General features: G+C 45.4%; 1 protein-coding gene across 16 annotated transcripts in view; it reads left to right on the forward strand.

Moving 5' to 3' along the window:
- Nucleotides 1-5,595: 5,595 nt before the first annotated feature.
- Nucleotides 5,596-17,767, forward strand: part of DNM1 (dynamin 1) — a 66,757-nt gene continuing 54,585 nt past the window's right edge. For 9 of the 16 annotated variants that reach the window (XR_003528697.1, XR_003528700.1, XR_003528699.1 and 6 more), the window contains exon 1: nt 5,598-5,895. Coding sequence is in view for 13 of the 16 variants with exons in the window: in XM_027649832.1 (XP_027505633.1) it covers nt 5,735-5,895 (161 nt within the window). In the remaining 3 variants the exon portion in view is untranslated. Of the gene's footprint in view, nt 5,896-17,767 lie in introns of all 16 variants that reach the window. The other 7 variants (XM_027649833.1, XM_027649828.1, XM_027649831.1 and 4 more) reach the window with 2 other exon arrangements.

Consider the following 17,767-nt stretch of genomic DNA (forward strand, 5'->3'; position numbering starts at 1 on the left):
GGAAGCACAGATGTCCTGTTTCATCAACCTACAACCCAAAGATTGATCTTCAGAGATGCCTTTATGTGCCAGACATGAACATCACACCTACCAGAGATGGTTTAACTGAATCCAAGAGAGAAGGTTCCAGATTCAGCTAATCACACTGTTCAGTTTGAAAGTCACAGAGATGTAGGGTAACTGCAGAAAATTGAGTTAGGATCACTTCTTTCACTACAGGCAGCAAAACAGCGTGTCATAAGTTGACAGCCAAAGGGTACTGTCAGTGCCCACTGAGCATTGGTACACACACCTTGACCTCCCATCTCCTTTTTTTTTTTTTCATGCAAGAAACATCTCCCTTTCAATTATTAAGCAGCTCACTGTGCAGTGGTAAATACAGGTCATAATGTGAGAATGCACAGAAGCTCAAAAACATAGAGCCACAATGCAGGTCAGACACAATCACTCAATAACAACCCAGGTATCCTTGAGGCTTGGGCTACACAAACACTGTGCCTTATTGACTATGGGAATGAATGAAACAGGATAAGAATTGGAAGTTCAAGGTTAGAGAATGATCCAGGAAGTGTCCTGCAATACAGAGATTGTCATCAGTGGAGCTGCAGGTCATAACTGTAAGGCAACCTGCACTACACCTCCGTGTGATTGGATCAGGGTTATGAAATTCCTTGGCAGATAAGAGGACAGGCCATATGAATGCTTTTAATTCAGGAGCTGGATTGTATTATATAGCCAAGTTTTTGCTGGGTCATATAAATTTGCTCCAGGGACCAGATGAGGCATGCAGATAACCAGAGATTTCTAATTTCCAGCACATGACTGCGCTGTGCAGTTGTATGTTTTAATTTTGGCTTTTGCAACCCTTGGTTAAGCCACATTGCTTTTGAAAATCCAAGTGTTTCTCAGTGCCTCTGACAGCACCAACATACTGCAGTACCCACAATTTCCTCTGCAATCTGCAAGGATGGAGTTATTACTCATCCATTTCACCAGGATATAACTAGTTCTCACCATAATATATTTAAACCTCCCAAACTTATTGGAGAAAAAACATATGGAGCTTCAAAGTACTTTTTTCTTCTGGTTTTGGGGCCTGTCTATTGAAAGAGTGGGCCAAGTTTCACCAGCCTTGCTCCCAACAGCTGATATTAGTTACTGGAATTACACTGTTTTCCATGTCTGTTTTATCTGGAGGAGGACTGGATTCACACACGTGAAAGCAGTAGCACACAACATTTCAAACCAAAATGATCTGTGCACTAAGGGATGTTTGCACCCATTCCTTGTAGTATTGTTCTAGAAACCTATTCCTGGTGTTTCTTGATTGGCAGGACAGGCCACAGGAGATAAAGATACAATTTTTTATATCCATTTTGCCACATGGTCAATCAGCTTCTATCAGTGCTTTTCAGTTTCACAAGGTAAAATATCTGCCAGGAGCTATTTTGTGACATCTTACTGGATGTGGAAAGCACAGAGAACTCAGCCTTGTTGCTCTTAAAATATTAATTTCAACTCACATCCATTTTCAGATTCCATTTCCAATGGACTATAACATTCAGCTTATTTCTTTCCTCATGTATATTCTGGCTTCTGTGGAGCCACATTAATGATAAAACTGTCTCAGTGTCTCATAAACTGAATTTACCTTCCTTTACCTCTTTTTGGGGGATTTACAGACTAGTTCAGCAAATTTCCTGTTTCAGAACAGAAGGAAACATTTCACTATGTTATTCTACAAAGGAAAGCTTTATTTGAAAATCAAAAATTAAAGGCTTTCAAATAGCTTTTGCAATAAATAAAAAATTAGAAATTAACTTCTCCTCTCTGAGCAACTCATACCACAAGAATCAGTGATGTTACTATGGTACAATTGCTGCCATAGGAGCAATTAAGAAACCATTTAAGCATTGATTTTATAATTTCTATCTCTATAGGCAACTTTACATAGTCATGGAAATTCAAGAGGCTAATTTTAATTAAGATTTTTAACTTTTGGTCAGGTGTATCATGTATTTGATATTAATACAGACAATGACAATCCTAGACCTGAGTCTTTGTTGAGCTTCCAGCCTCTCCTGTTAAACATTCCATTTAAATTCTTACCTGTGTTTATAAACATTTTTAGGAACCTAAAGGGCCAGAAGTGTCCACTTCTACACATAGAACATTCACAGCTCTACCTGGAGTCAGCAGGAACAGTTTGCAGGTAAGTTAAAGAATCATAAAATAATTGTATTCCAAGTTTTTTTGCCTATTTTTTTTTTCTCTGAGGACTAAATGTGTTATTTTTGCAAGAGCAAAGGAATGAAGGACAGAATCCAGCACTCAAATGTCTATTTCTAATTATGCTAACTAAACTGGGAGTTCTATTTGCATGAGGTGACAAAATCAGCATACAGAACTGTCCTTACGTTGCTAGCCATACATAGAAACACACATATGCTTGCCCACATGCATTTTTAAAGTACATTCAGAAATAATTATAGCATCTTGGGTGGGGGAAGAATCTTTCATCCTCCTTGTTTTTATTTGCTCATATCATCAGTTTTTCTACCAAGGTAGAAAGAAATAGATGTTCTTCCTATTCATTCCAGTTTATAAAATTCCTTTTAATTCCACGGACATTGCAGTTTTCCACTATGTCCCGTGAGGAATGATCACATAGTTGTTTTTCCTCTTATATCTGCTGCATGTGTCACAGGTAGGAGGTATTACAGAATCAAAAGGCACATCTACTGCTAACATCCTTGCAACTCTGTGGCAGGAGAGAAAATGGAAGGCTCTGGGAGTGATTCCGAATGCCTGCAGTTCGCTTGTTCATCAGTGGGAGGTGTAAGTTTATTAAGCTTCAGAAAATCCAAGCGTCGCTGTCTCAATCCCCGAGTTCAGTGTCTGGGCTGAGCTACTGCAATTGCTGCAGAAGCGTTTAGACTTCACGGTATTAATGAGTTGTTGGAGGGTGACGCTGCAGGCAGACACTGATCTCATTTGCTTACAAACATCTCAGCAGGGCAGGGAAGCAGGAGCACATTCTGTGTGTGTTTCAGTGTCACGCTAATATTGATCATGTAAAATTTGCAAATATTTCTGCAAGTTATTATTTCTTTTTTTTGTCTACCTGGAGAGCATCCTGTTACCTTCCCCCATCCCTCCTGTCTAATTTTTCCCTTTAAGACCACAGTCAGTTAGACCAAGGACCACATTTCCCAAAACCTAAGTATGAATGTCCCAGAAAAGCAAAACCAGATAACATAGAAAGAAATACCTGCAAAGAAGTCATTCAGGAGCCTTAGTGCTGTACCAGCTCCTTAACTGGCAACATAAACCCTATTTTTTCCCCCCCTCAGTCTTCAATATCAGCTGTTGACATACTGTACTTTCAATAGTCTTTCACAAATGCTTTTCAAAGCAAAAAATATTAGTTCAGTTTTAGCTTTCCAGAAGAATGGTGTAATATAAATTATTATTTCTGGAGTTGGTTCACTCAGAACAAAATATCTGCCTAGAGTGCACTGGGACAAAGCTTAGGAGTCAAACTATGAGTGAAGGCCAGACCCAAAGACTCACTAGGCATGAAGGACTACAAGCACCTTAGAGACAAGCACTTCTCCATCATTCAGCAAGGAAGGATGGTCCTGGGCTGAGTTAAAATAGAGCTCCTGGGCCACAGATGTGGGGAGAAGCCCCAGGTGAGGCTGGTCATGGCCACTGAGGGTTATTAGTACAACTGGTAAATTGTGTGAGGTGATTGCAGTGATGGGACTGGGCAATCATTCTCTGTATTGCAGTTGGTGAACTTCAGGTTACAGCAATCTCTGGGAAAAGGACAATTTTCTTCTTATGGTTCCTCAAATAATGTTACAAAGATGCTCATGGTCTGAAGTTCCCTGAGCATCAGCTCTGATCCAGGAAGGAAGGTGACATCATTATCTGAGCCTTTGATACTGTTCACTCTTCTTTTTGTGGTGACCTCTAACAAGGAGTAGCTAGCTACAGTGTTTTTTCTCCAGATTCCTTCAACATAAATTATCAGAATGGCTGCACAGATGCTCAAAGACTTTTGTCCACAGTCTATACTGAGTTTCTTAAGCTTGTTTTTCGAGATTTACAGGGAAATTTGCTGAGAGGAAAAAAATAGCATTGACAGCCCCCAAAAGAGCCCACGTGTGCCCTGCAGTGGTGTTACCCACACAGATGGAGCAGTTTATTTCCCTTCCTCCGGTGTTCTTACCTTCACATTTGTGGTGTGTTCAGAGCATTTCCTTGTGCGTCTTCACTGACACAGTGAGGCAACCCCTCAACATGGTTGTTCCAGTTTCTGTGTCTGTCCAGGTAGGTATTTTTGCATGGATTCCATTTGATGGACACCTGTAAATATTCCTTATAATCATTATAACTAAAACGTTGCTGTTTGAAGCAAAACAGACAGCTCAAAATCTGTTGCAGTTTTTTTTTATTCCTTTCCCCCACCACCCCCAGCTCTCTCTGAGCTGTGAACGGGAGTACTGGGTAGCACGAACTGAGAGGTGTTTGAAATGCAGCACTCTCCATCCTCCTGACTCACCCTTAGCCATCGGCTGCTTTTCTGAGCACTTGTTTTCACTGCTATACTTTCAAATCAAATATGGCCTCGCATTATATTCTTATTAAAAACCAATCCCTTTAAAAAAAAAACAAACCCAAAGCAAGCTGTTGCCTCTTTATTCTAGGCAAGTGATTAAAAAACCACCAAAATCTGGGTACACAAAATGAAGCACCTGTTTGTGTTTCTGTGAAACAAACCTAGCAACAACAATCTACTGTTTGGCAGCTTTAAACAGCAATTGACGCATATTTCATCTGTGTTTGAATGAAGATGAAGCAGCAGAATCACGATATGGTTTGGGTTGGAAGGAATCTTAAATACCATCTCGTTCCACCCCCCTGCCATGGACAGGGGCACCTTCCACTAGACCAGGTTGCTTGGAGTGTGACAGCGTTTTTGCAAACATCCAGTTTAATCATATCAGTTATTTCTTGGTAATTTATAAGTGCTGTTCTCACACAAAGCCCTCCCATGCAGGTGCATGAGCCAAATTCTCAGTTACTGTGACCGAACCATGCAGGTGTATTGACTTACCAGCGTGGCTGTGAAGACCGAACTGTGCAGATTTAGTAGCCAAACCGTGTGGGTACATCAACCAAATCATATATGTTCGCTGGCTGCACTGCATAGATCATAGAGGTATAGTAGATAACAGATAATATAGATACAGTGACTGAATTCCACAGGGCCGTGCGGGCTTATGGACAGGTGCACTATGACTGACTGTGGAGCAGGCTCATGGGGACTCACACCCACACCGGCTGGGCTATACAGGCGTGTCAACCTGCCCCACACAGAAATAGCCCCGGGGGCAGCCTGGGCTGTTCTGCTTCTGGGCAGCGAGCTCCGTGTCTGCGGGCGCAGCCCCCGGCGCCATCCCGGCCCGGGCCCCCTCAGCCCCCTCGCAGCCCCCGGACTACAACTCCCGGGGTGCACCGCGGCGCCGGCGCCTTTAACGCCCCCTGGCGGCGGCGCGGGGCGCTCTGCAGGCGCGGCGGGCGGGCTGAGGCGAGCGGAGCCCGGGCGGCGTCGAGCGGGGCGAGGGGCGCGGGCTGGAGCCGCTGCCCGCCCGCCCCACAGCCGGGGAGCGCCGCGGGAAAGGGGAGCGCGAGCTCGCCCCGAGCGAGGAGCAGCGCCGCAGCCATGGGGAACCGCGGGATGGAGGATCTCATCCCGCTGGTCAACCGGCTGCAGGACGCGTTCGCCGCCATCGGGCAGAACGCCAACCTCGACCTGCCGCAGATCGCCGTGGTGGGGGGGCAGAGCGCGGGCAAGAGCTCCGTGCTGGAGAATTTCGTCGGGAGGTGAGTGCGGGGATGGAGGGTGGTGCTGGTGGCGGTCCCCCGGGGGGGCGCGGGCAGAGCTGCCGCATGGACAGCGCGGTGCGGGCACGGCGCGGCGGCTCCGAGCGCGGTGCGGGGGCAGCGCCGCGGGGTCCGCGGGCAGAGCGCGGTGCGGGGTCCGCGGGCAGAGCCGCCGCGGGGACAGCGCGGGGTCCGCGGGCGATGTGGGCACGGCGCGGTGCGGGCACAGCAGGGCTCGGCGGCTCCGAGCGCGGTGCGGGGACAGCGCTCCCTCCGCTCGGAGCTGCCCGGCCGGTGCGTGTGCGGTGCGCGGGCAGCGCTGCAGGATGCCCGGGCGCTGCGGTGCAGGGGCTCGCAGAGGCGGGGAAGGGAGGGAAGGAGGGAGGGAGGGCTCCCCGCCCGGGGGATTCCGCAGCGGGGTCTCCGCCTCTGCCGCACCTTGGCGGCCGGTGCGGGCCCCCCCGTGCCCCCGGCTGTTACATAACGGAGGGGCCGAAGTGCCCGCGGGGGACCAGCCGCATCCATCCCCTGCTCCGTGCGGGGCCGCGGGGCTCAGGGATGGATGTTGTCGCTGCTGTGTGGGGGGGGGGTGATGCGGAGGGTGTTTAAGTTTAATCTGCTCCGTCCCCCTCCCCCAGCCCAGGCTCGCTGTCCTCCATAGCGGATGCCATGTCAGGAGCTGCGGGGAGGCTATAGGAAGGACGGGGTTAGAGCTCTCCTGTATGCTCAAATCCCCGGGTGCTACCATTTTGTGACAGGCAATATACTGATGCTTTCCCTTCATGTGACCTTCGCATTCATCATCTGCAACTTGAGTAAATTGCAGACCGGGCCGGCTGGTTATCTGCTCCAGCGCAGACACACAACACCTGGGGAGGGGGGGGGTTCCTCAGCCTGTTCCTGGCTTGGTAACTAATTGTATTAAGTGATACACAGGTTTTAGTTATCAAGGTCGTTTATTTTGTGCTATGAGGAGCATGCAGGTTGCTGGTGACTTGACTTAAAAAGCAGCGACTGCTGTGGTACCTGGTCAGATGCTTGTGTGGGTTTTTCTCTTTCAGCAAACTGCATTTGTGACAACATCTATTGGATCTCGTTCCCCCACCCCCACTTTTTCTTTTAAGTTGTTTGCTGCTGGATGGCTTATAAAGCTTTTTGACTGTCAGAAGGGTCTGTGGTATGGGTTAATTGCTTGTTTAGCTGCAAGTAGCCCCAAATTCTGGATCTGTGCAAGGGTATTCTTGAGCAGTGAGTGCAGGGTGTGCTGTCTGTACTGGGAAGAAGGCACAGGGATTGTATCTGGTACAATGCACAGTCAAAACAAGAGGGTTTTTTTCTTAGCTATAGACTAAAGGAGTTTTTCTGTAAAATTCAAAGAGTTTGGGATCCTTTCTAGATAACTTTCAAGAGTCCATGCAATGTATATCCCAGGGATGCTGGGATCATGCCAAGGGAAGGACATGGCAGAAACACATTTTGCTGAGGTCATAGTCCAGGGTCCACTTGTTTGTCCATAGACACAGGAAGAAAATAACAATTCCTGTCACCCAAGTGAAAAGCTTGCTGGGCTGTAGCTTTCTAAGAAGAAGGGGAGAATGAATCTCCTGAAATCTGTGAGCAGAATGGGTTCACCTGTTGGCTCTGCTGTTTTCATGCTTTCTAAGTACTGGCAGCCCAACGCTGTAAATCTTTTTTAGAGGATCTGTGCAGGCAGTGCTGCAGTGGTGTCATAGATAACGTGTGGCCGTAGGGTCAGAGGAGGGTTTGTCGAAGGACAGTCGGTGTTTTTGGGGTACTCTGCCCCTCTCCTTTAGACTGAGCACACAAGGGGGTATATTAGTCCTTGGTGTGTCTCTACTGGCACCAATTTAGAACTGGGGATTTTATCTGCTTGGTGGAAAATAAATGAATCGAAGTGTTTTCTGTCTTGTTCTGATGACTCCTGTCCCTGGAGAACTTGTGACCTCACTGTGTCCCATCAGCTGTCTCTCTAGCAGCAAGTTATAGTGCTGTGGCTTTTAGAAAATGAAATAATGAAAGGTCCCCTGAGCAGAAGCTGAGACCTGTCTGCAGAAAAGCATTTAGAGGAAATAATTGGAGGGGAAATGGAAAATATGTCAGAGTGAAGAGGTCTTTCTCCATTTGATACCCTTGAGTGCTGGCTAGTTTAGAGACTGGTAACTTGAAACCTCTTACCACAGAATGTATGTGTATATGCTGCAAACCCCAGTCCTGTTAAAATAGTGTTGGGGCCCTGCTGTAATGTGGAGTCCTTTCTTTTTGTGTGGGTATTGGAAACCATGATAAGAAGCTATGGAAATAGTACCCAGAATAAGCATGGCTCTTCAGTGTAATTGTGATAGGGGCTGTCTTTTGTCTGAATAGGCATAAGAAGAAATTGTGTGTAGACCTACTGTGTACAAATACAATCATTGCTGTAGTGTGGACATGACATATGTCACTGCTCCAGCTTGATACCAGGATGGTGGTGCAGCTATTGCTCAGCAGCTGCTGCTGCACAGTGACTGTGAGTGCTGATGAGTTTCTCTCTGAGTGGATGGAAATCTCTGCGAGAACAAATGCTGATGTGGTTGGTGCTGGCTGATGTGGACACTTCAGCAGAGGGGTTGGAGGCCCTGCCAGGGCTGGTTTCCCTGCTCTTGACCCGTGGGACTCCTTTCAAATTGTCATCAAGCCATGTTCCCCTAACAGGGGACACTTGCCCTCTGCCAGAGCTGTGCTGTGGCAATGCAGAGCTTCAGTCTAGGGCTGCTGTGGGCACCTTGCAGTAGCACCGAGTCCCACACTTGCTGGAAACCTCAAAGCAGAGAGGAGTGATACTGACTGCCCTCAATATTTAGTTGCACGTCTTACCAAACAAATATTTTTTTTCCTCCTGAATGTGATGGCTTACTAGCTGCTGCTAATTGCTCTTTCAGTGACACTTCACTCTGCTGTTAACAGATTATCCAACAGTGCAGAGCTTGTATTTATAATACCAGATGTCAGTGTGGCTGCTACGTGTGCTCTTGCTGCTGGAGACTCAGCATGATGACTAGGATACAGGATGATGGTGTTAAAATCATTGAAGAGACGAGAGAAGCCACGTAGAAGCCAGACAGGTGACACATCTCTTCGTAGACTGGTTTATCCTGGGCCCCAGAACTGAAAGGAAGGTTAATCGGGTCAGCTCCAGGCATTTCCTGTTGGTGTGGTTATAGGCTTGTAGGATAACTCAGGTTGGAAGGGACCTCAGGGATCGTTTGGTCTATTCTTAAGGTGTTGTTACTTCTCTGCTGCCACCTTTTTTAAATAAGAAGGTCTTGGAGCAGGCACCAATACCAGCAAAATTGGTCTGATAAAAAGAACAAAGCATGTGGTATGTGCTAATTTGACTTGAGAGCCCAAAGGACCAATAAGGGGGATGTACAAGACAGCCCACGAAGCTGTTTATATAATAATCCGTGTTCATGCCACTCTTATTTTGCCATGTGAAAATAACAAATGTGTTTTCTTTAAATCCTGTGATCTCAGAGCACTGTTACACAAATCTTTGAATTTGTGGGAGTATTACTGTTATCTGTGCTTTACAAACAGGAAAACTGAAAGCACTGGGCTGTGTTCAGATGATTCCCTGAATGTCTGTGCCCTGTAGTGGTGGTGTCTGATCCAAGGCAGGGTGCTGGGACAGCTGCCTGGCTCTTTGTGGAGAAAACGAGGCACCTCTGACTTCTCTAGAACAGATGGTTTAAGGGGGCTGCTGAGGAGGCAGTGACTAAGGGCTGGGAACAGTAGGTGGAAGGACTTGAGTGGAGATGAAACCATCTTGTTTATGATCAAGGAACCCAATCAAAAAGTTGTGGGAAGTAAATTGCTGTTTACTTGACCCCAGACTTGAGCTGGGGGCTGGTACCCTGAAAGCATCCTCTGCTGGGAGCTTTTACACCCCAGATAGGGGCACTTAGCAGTCTGCCACCAGGCTCAAATGGTTATGCTGAATTAGCTGATGTTTGTATGTTGTCTGGAAGGAACTGGAGGCAGGCATGGACCTAAACTCAACTGTGTTGGGCTAACCTTGCCTTTTGTAGAACACTGACATTTCCACGTGGATGAAAGAGCAGGGAATATGCAGCATTGCAATGCCTGTGGCAGTGGAAAGGCTAAATGCAGCACTTGTGCTGCAGTAATTGCCTTGACAAAATCAGGCACGGGCCAGCAGTGATGTCCCATACTGAGGATGCAAAGCTAGATCCTGAGGCCACGGGATTTAGTTTGGCTTCAGGTGCAACTTTGGAGGAGCAACTTAATCTCTTCATATCTCAACCTTCCCCACCCATTTAGAGATACTTACAGCCCCAAGATACGATGAGGGAATGCCTTCCTTTGGTAACACATACTTTGCTTTGTTATGGGAGGCTTCTCCAGCAAAAAACTTCCAGAGGCCAACAGCAGCATTTAGCAACTACCTAGAAGTGAAAGATCCTAAAGGGATGCATAGAGAGATGCAGATACTTGGCGTGTTCCTGCAGGAAAACTGTTTTGTCAATGATCTTTGTGCCTTTAGGTTGCTCATGCTGCTTCTGCAGTATGTGGTTTGTGAACTTGAATGCTGAGAACTGAGTGTTTAAAACTTGTAAAAATCATAGCTGTGTTATGTATAGAGTGTGGATGTCTGCTGTGCTGGGTAATGCTGAGCATCATTGCACTACTTCAGCAGCAGATTTAAATTTAAACACGAAGGTACACTCACTGTGTTGCTCTGCTCTGGACATGAAAGGAGTTCTTAAATATGATTCTTCTAATTTTTTTTGTGCTCTGCTTTGAGATGTGTTTACATGCCCAGAGTGCTGGCAGAGAGATTAATTGCAAGTCACGGACCCTTAATTGTTGTATGATAAATACATCTGTGAGCCAATCAAATCCTGTGATGTATTAGCAGGGTAAAGACATAGGCACTGCTTGGGAACTGACTTATTTAGGATTGCAGTGGATGGTGCAAGAGCCAGAAGTAGGATTCTGCTGTATAGAAAAATAAATTGTGGTCAAATAAGTACTTCACATGACAGCAAGCCTTTGGTCTCCAGTGAAGGAAATACCTATTTTCATCTTAGATTAAATGGGGAAGGAAGAAAATGTGCAGCACTGAGGGGAAATGGGTAATGTGTTATAGCAGACCCCGAGATAAAATAATTTCACTTAAGAGAAATCTGTACAGCTCTGTGCAAACACTTGTGGGAGGAGGAATGCTAGAAGGAGATACATAATTAAGTTAAATTATAACATAACATGGATGGCTGTAAGGGAAAACCCCATGAATCTCAGTGTTTGCAGATTAGCATCAGTGTCTGCCTGTGTTTGTTCTCTGTTGACTTGCTTTAATGCTATAGGGGTTGGCTCAGATAAATACAAGTCTAATATTTTTTTCTACTTCCTGCAGCAGTTACAGGTTCTCTGCAGATCTTGCTGTCTGTATTCTTCAGCTTAACTCTTTAGTGATGATCTCATGCTTCTGGTAACTGCCCACCAGCCTTGTATTCTCTAGGAAAAGAGATCCTTATGACATGTCTCAGATCATATCAGAATTTACCCAGGGAAAGGAAACCAGCTGTATCTCCAGTTGGGAAGCTGATGCTCAGTGCTGTGCAAGTTGGTGTTTGCCTGAACCTACTGGAGTGTGAAAATGACAGGTGGCCTTGTCATTGCTGGAATTTGTCACCTGAGAGCTGACAGATCAGGGATGCCGCCTCTGCTTGTGTAAACTCTTCCTGGTTACCCTGATAATCCCTCAAGTTGAGAGTCTTAGAGCATCCGGAGTTCTGATTAGTCCTTACTGTACATCGAGATAAAGTAAGTGTTGTGGAATTTGTTGTGTGTTTGCTCAATAAACGGTATGCTGTGATACTGGGCTGTAAAGCGTGTACAGAACCAGTGGGGAGAGAAATCAGAAGTTCCTACAAGCATTCCTCTGTGCTGAACTGTCAGCTGTTACTGCTTTTCAAAACTTGACATGCTTATCACACAGTCAAAAAACCCTAAATAAACTCAGGCAAAGCAGAGTTGAGCTTCTGTTTTTAAAGGGTACAGATTGTTTTCGGAAACCATTCAATGTCTGAGTGGGAATGCCAAGCCAAGTCCTTGAACCTGATTTCTCCAGATGCTCCCAGCAGGTAGAACCCAGCTAGACTTAAATAGAAGTGGGAGTCTGTCTGAGACTCCTGTCTGAGGCAGCTTCTGAAAATGTTGTTCTAAGGCAGGAAGCTGATCCCCTTCCTGCTCCAGTGAATTCCTGAATGTCCCAGCTCTGTACTTCAGGTTTGAGTCTGTACAACTGTGAGTAAAAGTCCTCCTGAGTAAGGATTTCTTGGCATCTTTAAGATGGACCTTTTTGAGGAGAAATGGAAGAAGTTGACAACTTAGCCTAAGTTAATCAAGAAAACAGTTCTCGCTGTGTTCCAGCTACTGGGGTGAAACTTATTATGATGCCTTGAGCAGCGAATTTATTAGACAAGAACAAACCCATGTGTGCTCCACCCATGAGAGCCAGCACTCAGATTTTTGTTTCAGGCAGTGCATTTGAGTGGCAAAACCAGAAGACTTACTGAAGGGGTGGCAGGCAGTCATTTAGAAGCATATGGTGCTCAGCCTATGTGCCCAGTGTAAAATTGGTTTTGAGGTGGCGTCTGTGGAAGGAAATTTACTGATAAATATGCAGGGTAAACCTACTTCCTTAATAGCCACTAAAAAAATAACCACCCAAAAAGCTTTGGGTGTAATACTTTTTCCTTCTTGGACTCACAGATCTGTAACCATGTGAGTCAGAGTACTGCTAGTTGGGAGGAGAGCTAAAACTAAATCTGGTCCAAAGGGGAAAAAAAAAAAAGAGAAATCTAGTCATGCATAGTGGGAAAATAGCTCACTAGTGGGACAGTTCCTCATTCCACGTGAAATCTTCTTTTGCTGGTCTCAGACCTGGTTTTGCACATCCCAATAGAGAGTGGAAGCTCAAGGTAAGAGAATATTGTCTCTAATTACAGGCAGATGGATGTGTTCAGCCTTGAGTGAAGTTAAATTCTTAGTGACTAATTCTTATACCTTTTTCTCCTTCCTTAAAGGAGAGGCTGTTGGTGTCTATCATGTATGTCATGTAGGTGTATGTTATTAATGGACACTTGAAATAAGACTAGAAAAAGTTAACCATAAAGTACTAAACTGTTTTTCTTAGAAATAATGGAAAACTCCCTCTGTCTGAGCCCTTGGAAAGACCTACCTTCTCTCCAGAAGTGTTGTGCCAAGAGCTTTAGCTGCTCATGCAGGTTGGTTTGTTCAGTGTTGCTGGTTACTTAGGTCTGCTCTGCAGAGGCTGAGTCTGGTGCAGCCACTTTTGGCTGCTGGCATGGGTCAGGTACTGGATTTGAGGAGTCAAGGTATTCTTAGAAAGCACTGGGAGATGAGAGACTGCCCTAGATGAGCTGGTAGCACTTGAGTTTTTGAGCATGGTCTTTCAGAGCAGAGTTGGGTGGCACAGGAGGAATGAGCTCAGGGTTTTGTCCCTATTGACTTTTAGCACTTGGATGGTCTGGTCAGCCTTCAAGCAGGACTGGTTCTAAAAGCTCCAAAAAGCTATTTCTCTTTATTTACATTAATCTGCGATCTTTTTGAAGCACACATCATGCTTATTTTGGGATAACTTGATGGAGTTTAGTCATAAGAACTGGATGTCTTGCTCAGGACTATCTACTATAAATACTGGGGTAGCTGTGAAGAGAGAGGGCTGAGAATATTTCAGTGTTCACTGAGCAACGGGCAAGACTGCATCAAAACACTGCAACAGAAGAGCACAATTTAATATTAGATATTTAAACAGTTATCCCAGGTGACTCATTGATACTTTGTCCTTAGGTCCAGCTTTGTTTTCTGAGTCCTATTAGTAAATATTTTAATAACAGTTGAGTATAAAGTAGCTCAATAGTTTTCTAAAGCTATTTTATATAGATGGGCAGACAGGACAATTAAGTTGCTGATGTTTGCTTCCTTCGTGACCTTCAGGCTTATCACAGCTCTGAGCCTGGTGCTGACTACAGTAGATAACTCCTTTCTTTCCTTCAAGACAGTACAGAAAGAACAAGCCCTGAGTCTGAAATCTAACAGCGTCTCTGTTTTCTCCAGAGCATCTGACATGGCAAGTTTTGGCAGACCCAGCCATGACCGAATGGAAGCGAGATGGTCCCTGGTTAGCAACTCCTTGCAATGCAGCATAACATGCTCTTGGAAGCTTCTTGGAAGCAGGCGTTATGCAAGCTCCTCAAGCTGTGTCTCACTGACTGGAAGCAAACTTGCCAGCTCCTGCCATTTTTCTGCAAGTCTTGTGACTCGTGTGGCTTTTCTTAGAGCCCTGGCCACAGCAACTGAGCAAACAGAAGAGCAGTGTAGCTTATTTATTGAAAACAGCAATTTCTAGCATGGTGGTTTGAGGGTACTTTTTTTTTTTTTCTTTAAATGATGCTGTTTCCTTAAGTGCTCCTGGAGACAAGTATAAAGAATCCCAGAACTTCTGAGACCTGCATTGTCATCTCTTCCCTTCCTGAAAATCAGGGCTTAGTCCCAAAACTATAAGCTCTGCTAAAATACTTGTGTTGCAGTTGCAATGAACAATAAATTATACAAAATGAGGTTTGGAATAAACCCAGTGCCTCACTTGTGACGGAAATGGGAATTGAACTCAAGTCTCTAGGGCTGAAAATAATATTTTAATAATGTATTGCCTCACCAGTCCCCTTTAACTCTCCCTTTCCTGTTTCTTATGGCTTTAGGTTGCATTGTTGCAGTGGTGTGGAAGGGTGAAGAGTTAACACAACTTAACAGACATGGGAACTGCTGGGCTCTGACTGTCATTTTGTGGCTGGGAAACACTCCTCCTGCAAGAATGGCCAGTGTAGTATATGGGATGTCTGAGAGAGGACACAGCCAATATTAAACTGATACTGCTGTGGATTTTGGCTGCAGAGCCAGGCAGTGTTGCTGTAATGCTGTATAAAAGCTGAGCATAAACTGCAGCTGTATTTCAGAGTAGTTTTTCAGATGCATTTAGACCCTTTCTCATAGTATCAATAGGCAGAAGTCTACAGAGATGCTGAGCAGTTGGTTCTCGACATCTGCAAATGTTTTCACAGCAGAGCTAACTTACCCTGGAGAGCACTAGGAAAAACTATTATTTTTGCCTTTTTTTTTTTCTCCTTCTTCTTGAGAATGGAGATCCAGGGATGGGGGAGGCCATGCTGAATTTCTTAAAACAAGGAAAGAGGTATCTAAAAGCAAAAATCTGAAGTCTTTGTTCAGCTCCTCCTCTTTGCTTTCCTGCCACTCTTGCATGTGTTAAGACAGAGTAAGTTACGTAGGATCTGACTCAGGGCTCTGACAAATTAACAGGCTGTTTCAGCTCTGAGAGCTCTTCCTCATCCAAGTACTTACAGACTTCTACAAAGAGAGGCTTATAATGGAAATAACTGTCCATTTGCCACCTGCCTTCCAGCACAGGAACAATTCTGTGCCAGCAGGGGAATATACCTGATGACCTGTTAGTTCAGAATTAAACCAATAAACAATAAGGCTCTAACTCTCACAGGATTTATGGTGATATTTAGCCTCACTGACTTGTTTATGATTTACTCTGAGCTTACACTGCTCTGGGTCAGGATGGGACCCCTTGATTCTAATGCACATGGTCGGTTTTCTCTCTTTCTGGCTGCTGTGATCTCGTGTAATCTCTGACTATTTCTTAAGCTGATTGTGCTTTTACTTTTAATAGAAGCTCCTCTATGAATAGCTGGGAGTTGCCTGAGCACAGTGGTGGCCTTGAGAGGAGATGTGTCGCAGTGGGGTTATAGCTGGGGGTGAGGAGGAGGTTGGTACATCCTGAAATGCAGAATATACCCTGAGGGATTGGTGCATGACATGTGTCACTGCAGAGCTGATGCTGCAGCTCCAGCACTGAAACTCAGGTCACCTCCTCTACATCACGCAGCTCTCAGCAGAGATCCCAGCAATTTACTTCTTCCCTCTGGGCTGTGCTACTTTGATTTGTTCCTGTTCCTAAACATTACTCTGTTTATGCTTGTTCATTTCATACAAGTTGTGTTTGTTATTTAGGGCCTGCAAACTACCAGGCACCCCAAACTCATCTTAGAGAAAGGGTCCACTTCCTGAATGAATTTGTATAGACCATTGAAAGAATGATATTAAAAGAATACTTAAGTGCAAAAGAACAAGTGAGGCATTGCATGGGCACCTGGATGGGCAAAAGCAAATGTCTTAGAAATCAGTGTATTGGTTTAAACAAGCAGAAGGGAGATACCAGGGGGAAGAATTTAGTTAAACCCTTTACTTTTGGAAAACAAGGAGAGGAATAGAAGACTGTAAGTCTGGTCTGTTTGTCCAGGTGACTATGCCACAACTTTGCTATGGGTTCAGAATGCCCACTGATAAGGCAACACTAGTTTTGACCTTCCTATTTTTTTATTTTTTTTTTTATTTAAGCTCAGCCTTTTTGTCACCTCCTATGGTCACTGTCCAAACTTGAACAGAGAAAAATGTTCCCTGGACCATAAGAAGTGCTGTTTCACCAGTTGCTCAAAAGGACTGGCAGACACATTGGAACCAGCCAGGAGGTGAAAAGCTCATCTCTTCTGGGACTATTGATCCAACTTTCATTCTGGTATAGCCTGAAACAGAGGTGTCTTGTGTGGTTTTTGAAGTAGAGTTTAGTGCCTCTGACTTTGCTCTGCGCTAGAGGGTTGGCAGTCAGTCTGCTGGATCCTCTTCAAGGGCTTAGGAGGCAGAACCTCTGCACCACGTTGCCAGCCAGGGTGATCTTAATTATATCTGGAACTGCAGAGGTGCAGTGCATTGCAAGGAGCCTGGCACTGTTCCTGCATACTTCTCCAGGCAGAGCAGAGTTGCAAATTGGCATCTTGAATTCCCTCTGCAAGATAACCATGCACTGTGGATGGTTTGGTCAGGGTGCCCACGTGTGGCATAACTCTGTTGCCCCACGGAATTCTGTCCTTCCTGCCTGGCCTGTTGGAAAGGAAGCAGCCTTCCTCCCCATCCACAGCACGCTCTGCCTCTTACCACTACCCAAGATAAACCATCAGGGTCCATGCATTCAACTTCATAAATCCACCACCCATGTGTAGCCACTAATAAGCACATCATGGTTTGAGGTACCCTCCTTCCTCATGCAGCTTCCGTTTGGGTTTGTATCTGTGGGCTCATCAAAATGACTTTGCCTTTTCCAAGGAGCTCTTTCAGCTGTCTGTACCCTTGATTGCTTTCAGGCTCTGGGCAGGCTGTCTCCTTTTTGAGCACACGATGCTGCCTGGGAGTGGAGGAAGTGTCATCCTGCAGTGATGAAATGTGCCTTGAGCTACATTTTGTTCTTCTCTTGGGTCTTGCAGCAAATACCAGGACTCCAGAGGCGGTGGAGTTCTGAAATGAAATCTAAGATGATACTTAACACAAGTATTTGGTATCTTTGAGTCTGCCATTTTACCTGGTTTCCTTCTCTGCAGGAGAGAAGGACAAAAAGGGAGGTAAACCCCTTTTTATCCAGAGTCTCCACATGATGGGCAGCACGAATATTAGTTACTGCTGCACAGTCTAGTGGTGTCTGTGAACACAGGGGAGCCTTTCCTACTGGGCAGCCTTTAGTCTGGACTCAGCTGCAGCTTGGCTCCAGAGAGCTCGGGCAGATTAAGACACTGGTGGTGGGAAATAGCAAGGTCAGCCTGCTGCTCATCAGTCTTAGCATCCATTAATCCTGGGGTGTTACTGTGGCTGTGCTTTCCCATCAACCATTCCTGTCCCAGAGTTTTAG

The sequence above is a fragment of the Corapipo altera genome, unplaced genomic scaffold (genome assembly GCF_003945725.1).
Source record: "Corapipo altera isolate COAL_440 unplaced genomic scaffold, ASM394572v1 268, whole genome shotgun sequence".
Classification (NCBI taxonomy): domain Eukaryota; kingdom Metazoa; phylum Chordata; class Aves; order Passeriformes; family Pipridae; genus Corapipo; species Corapipo altera.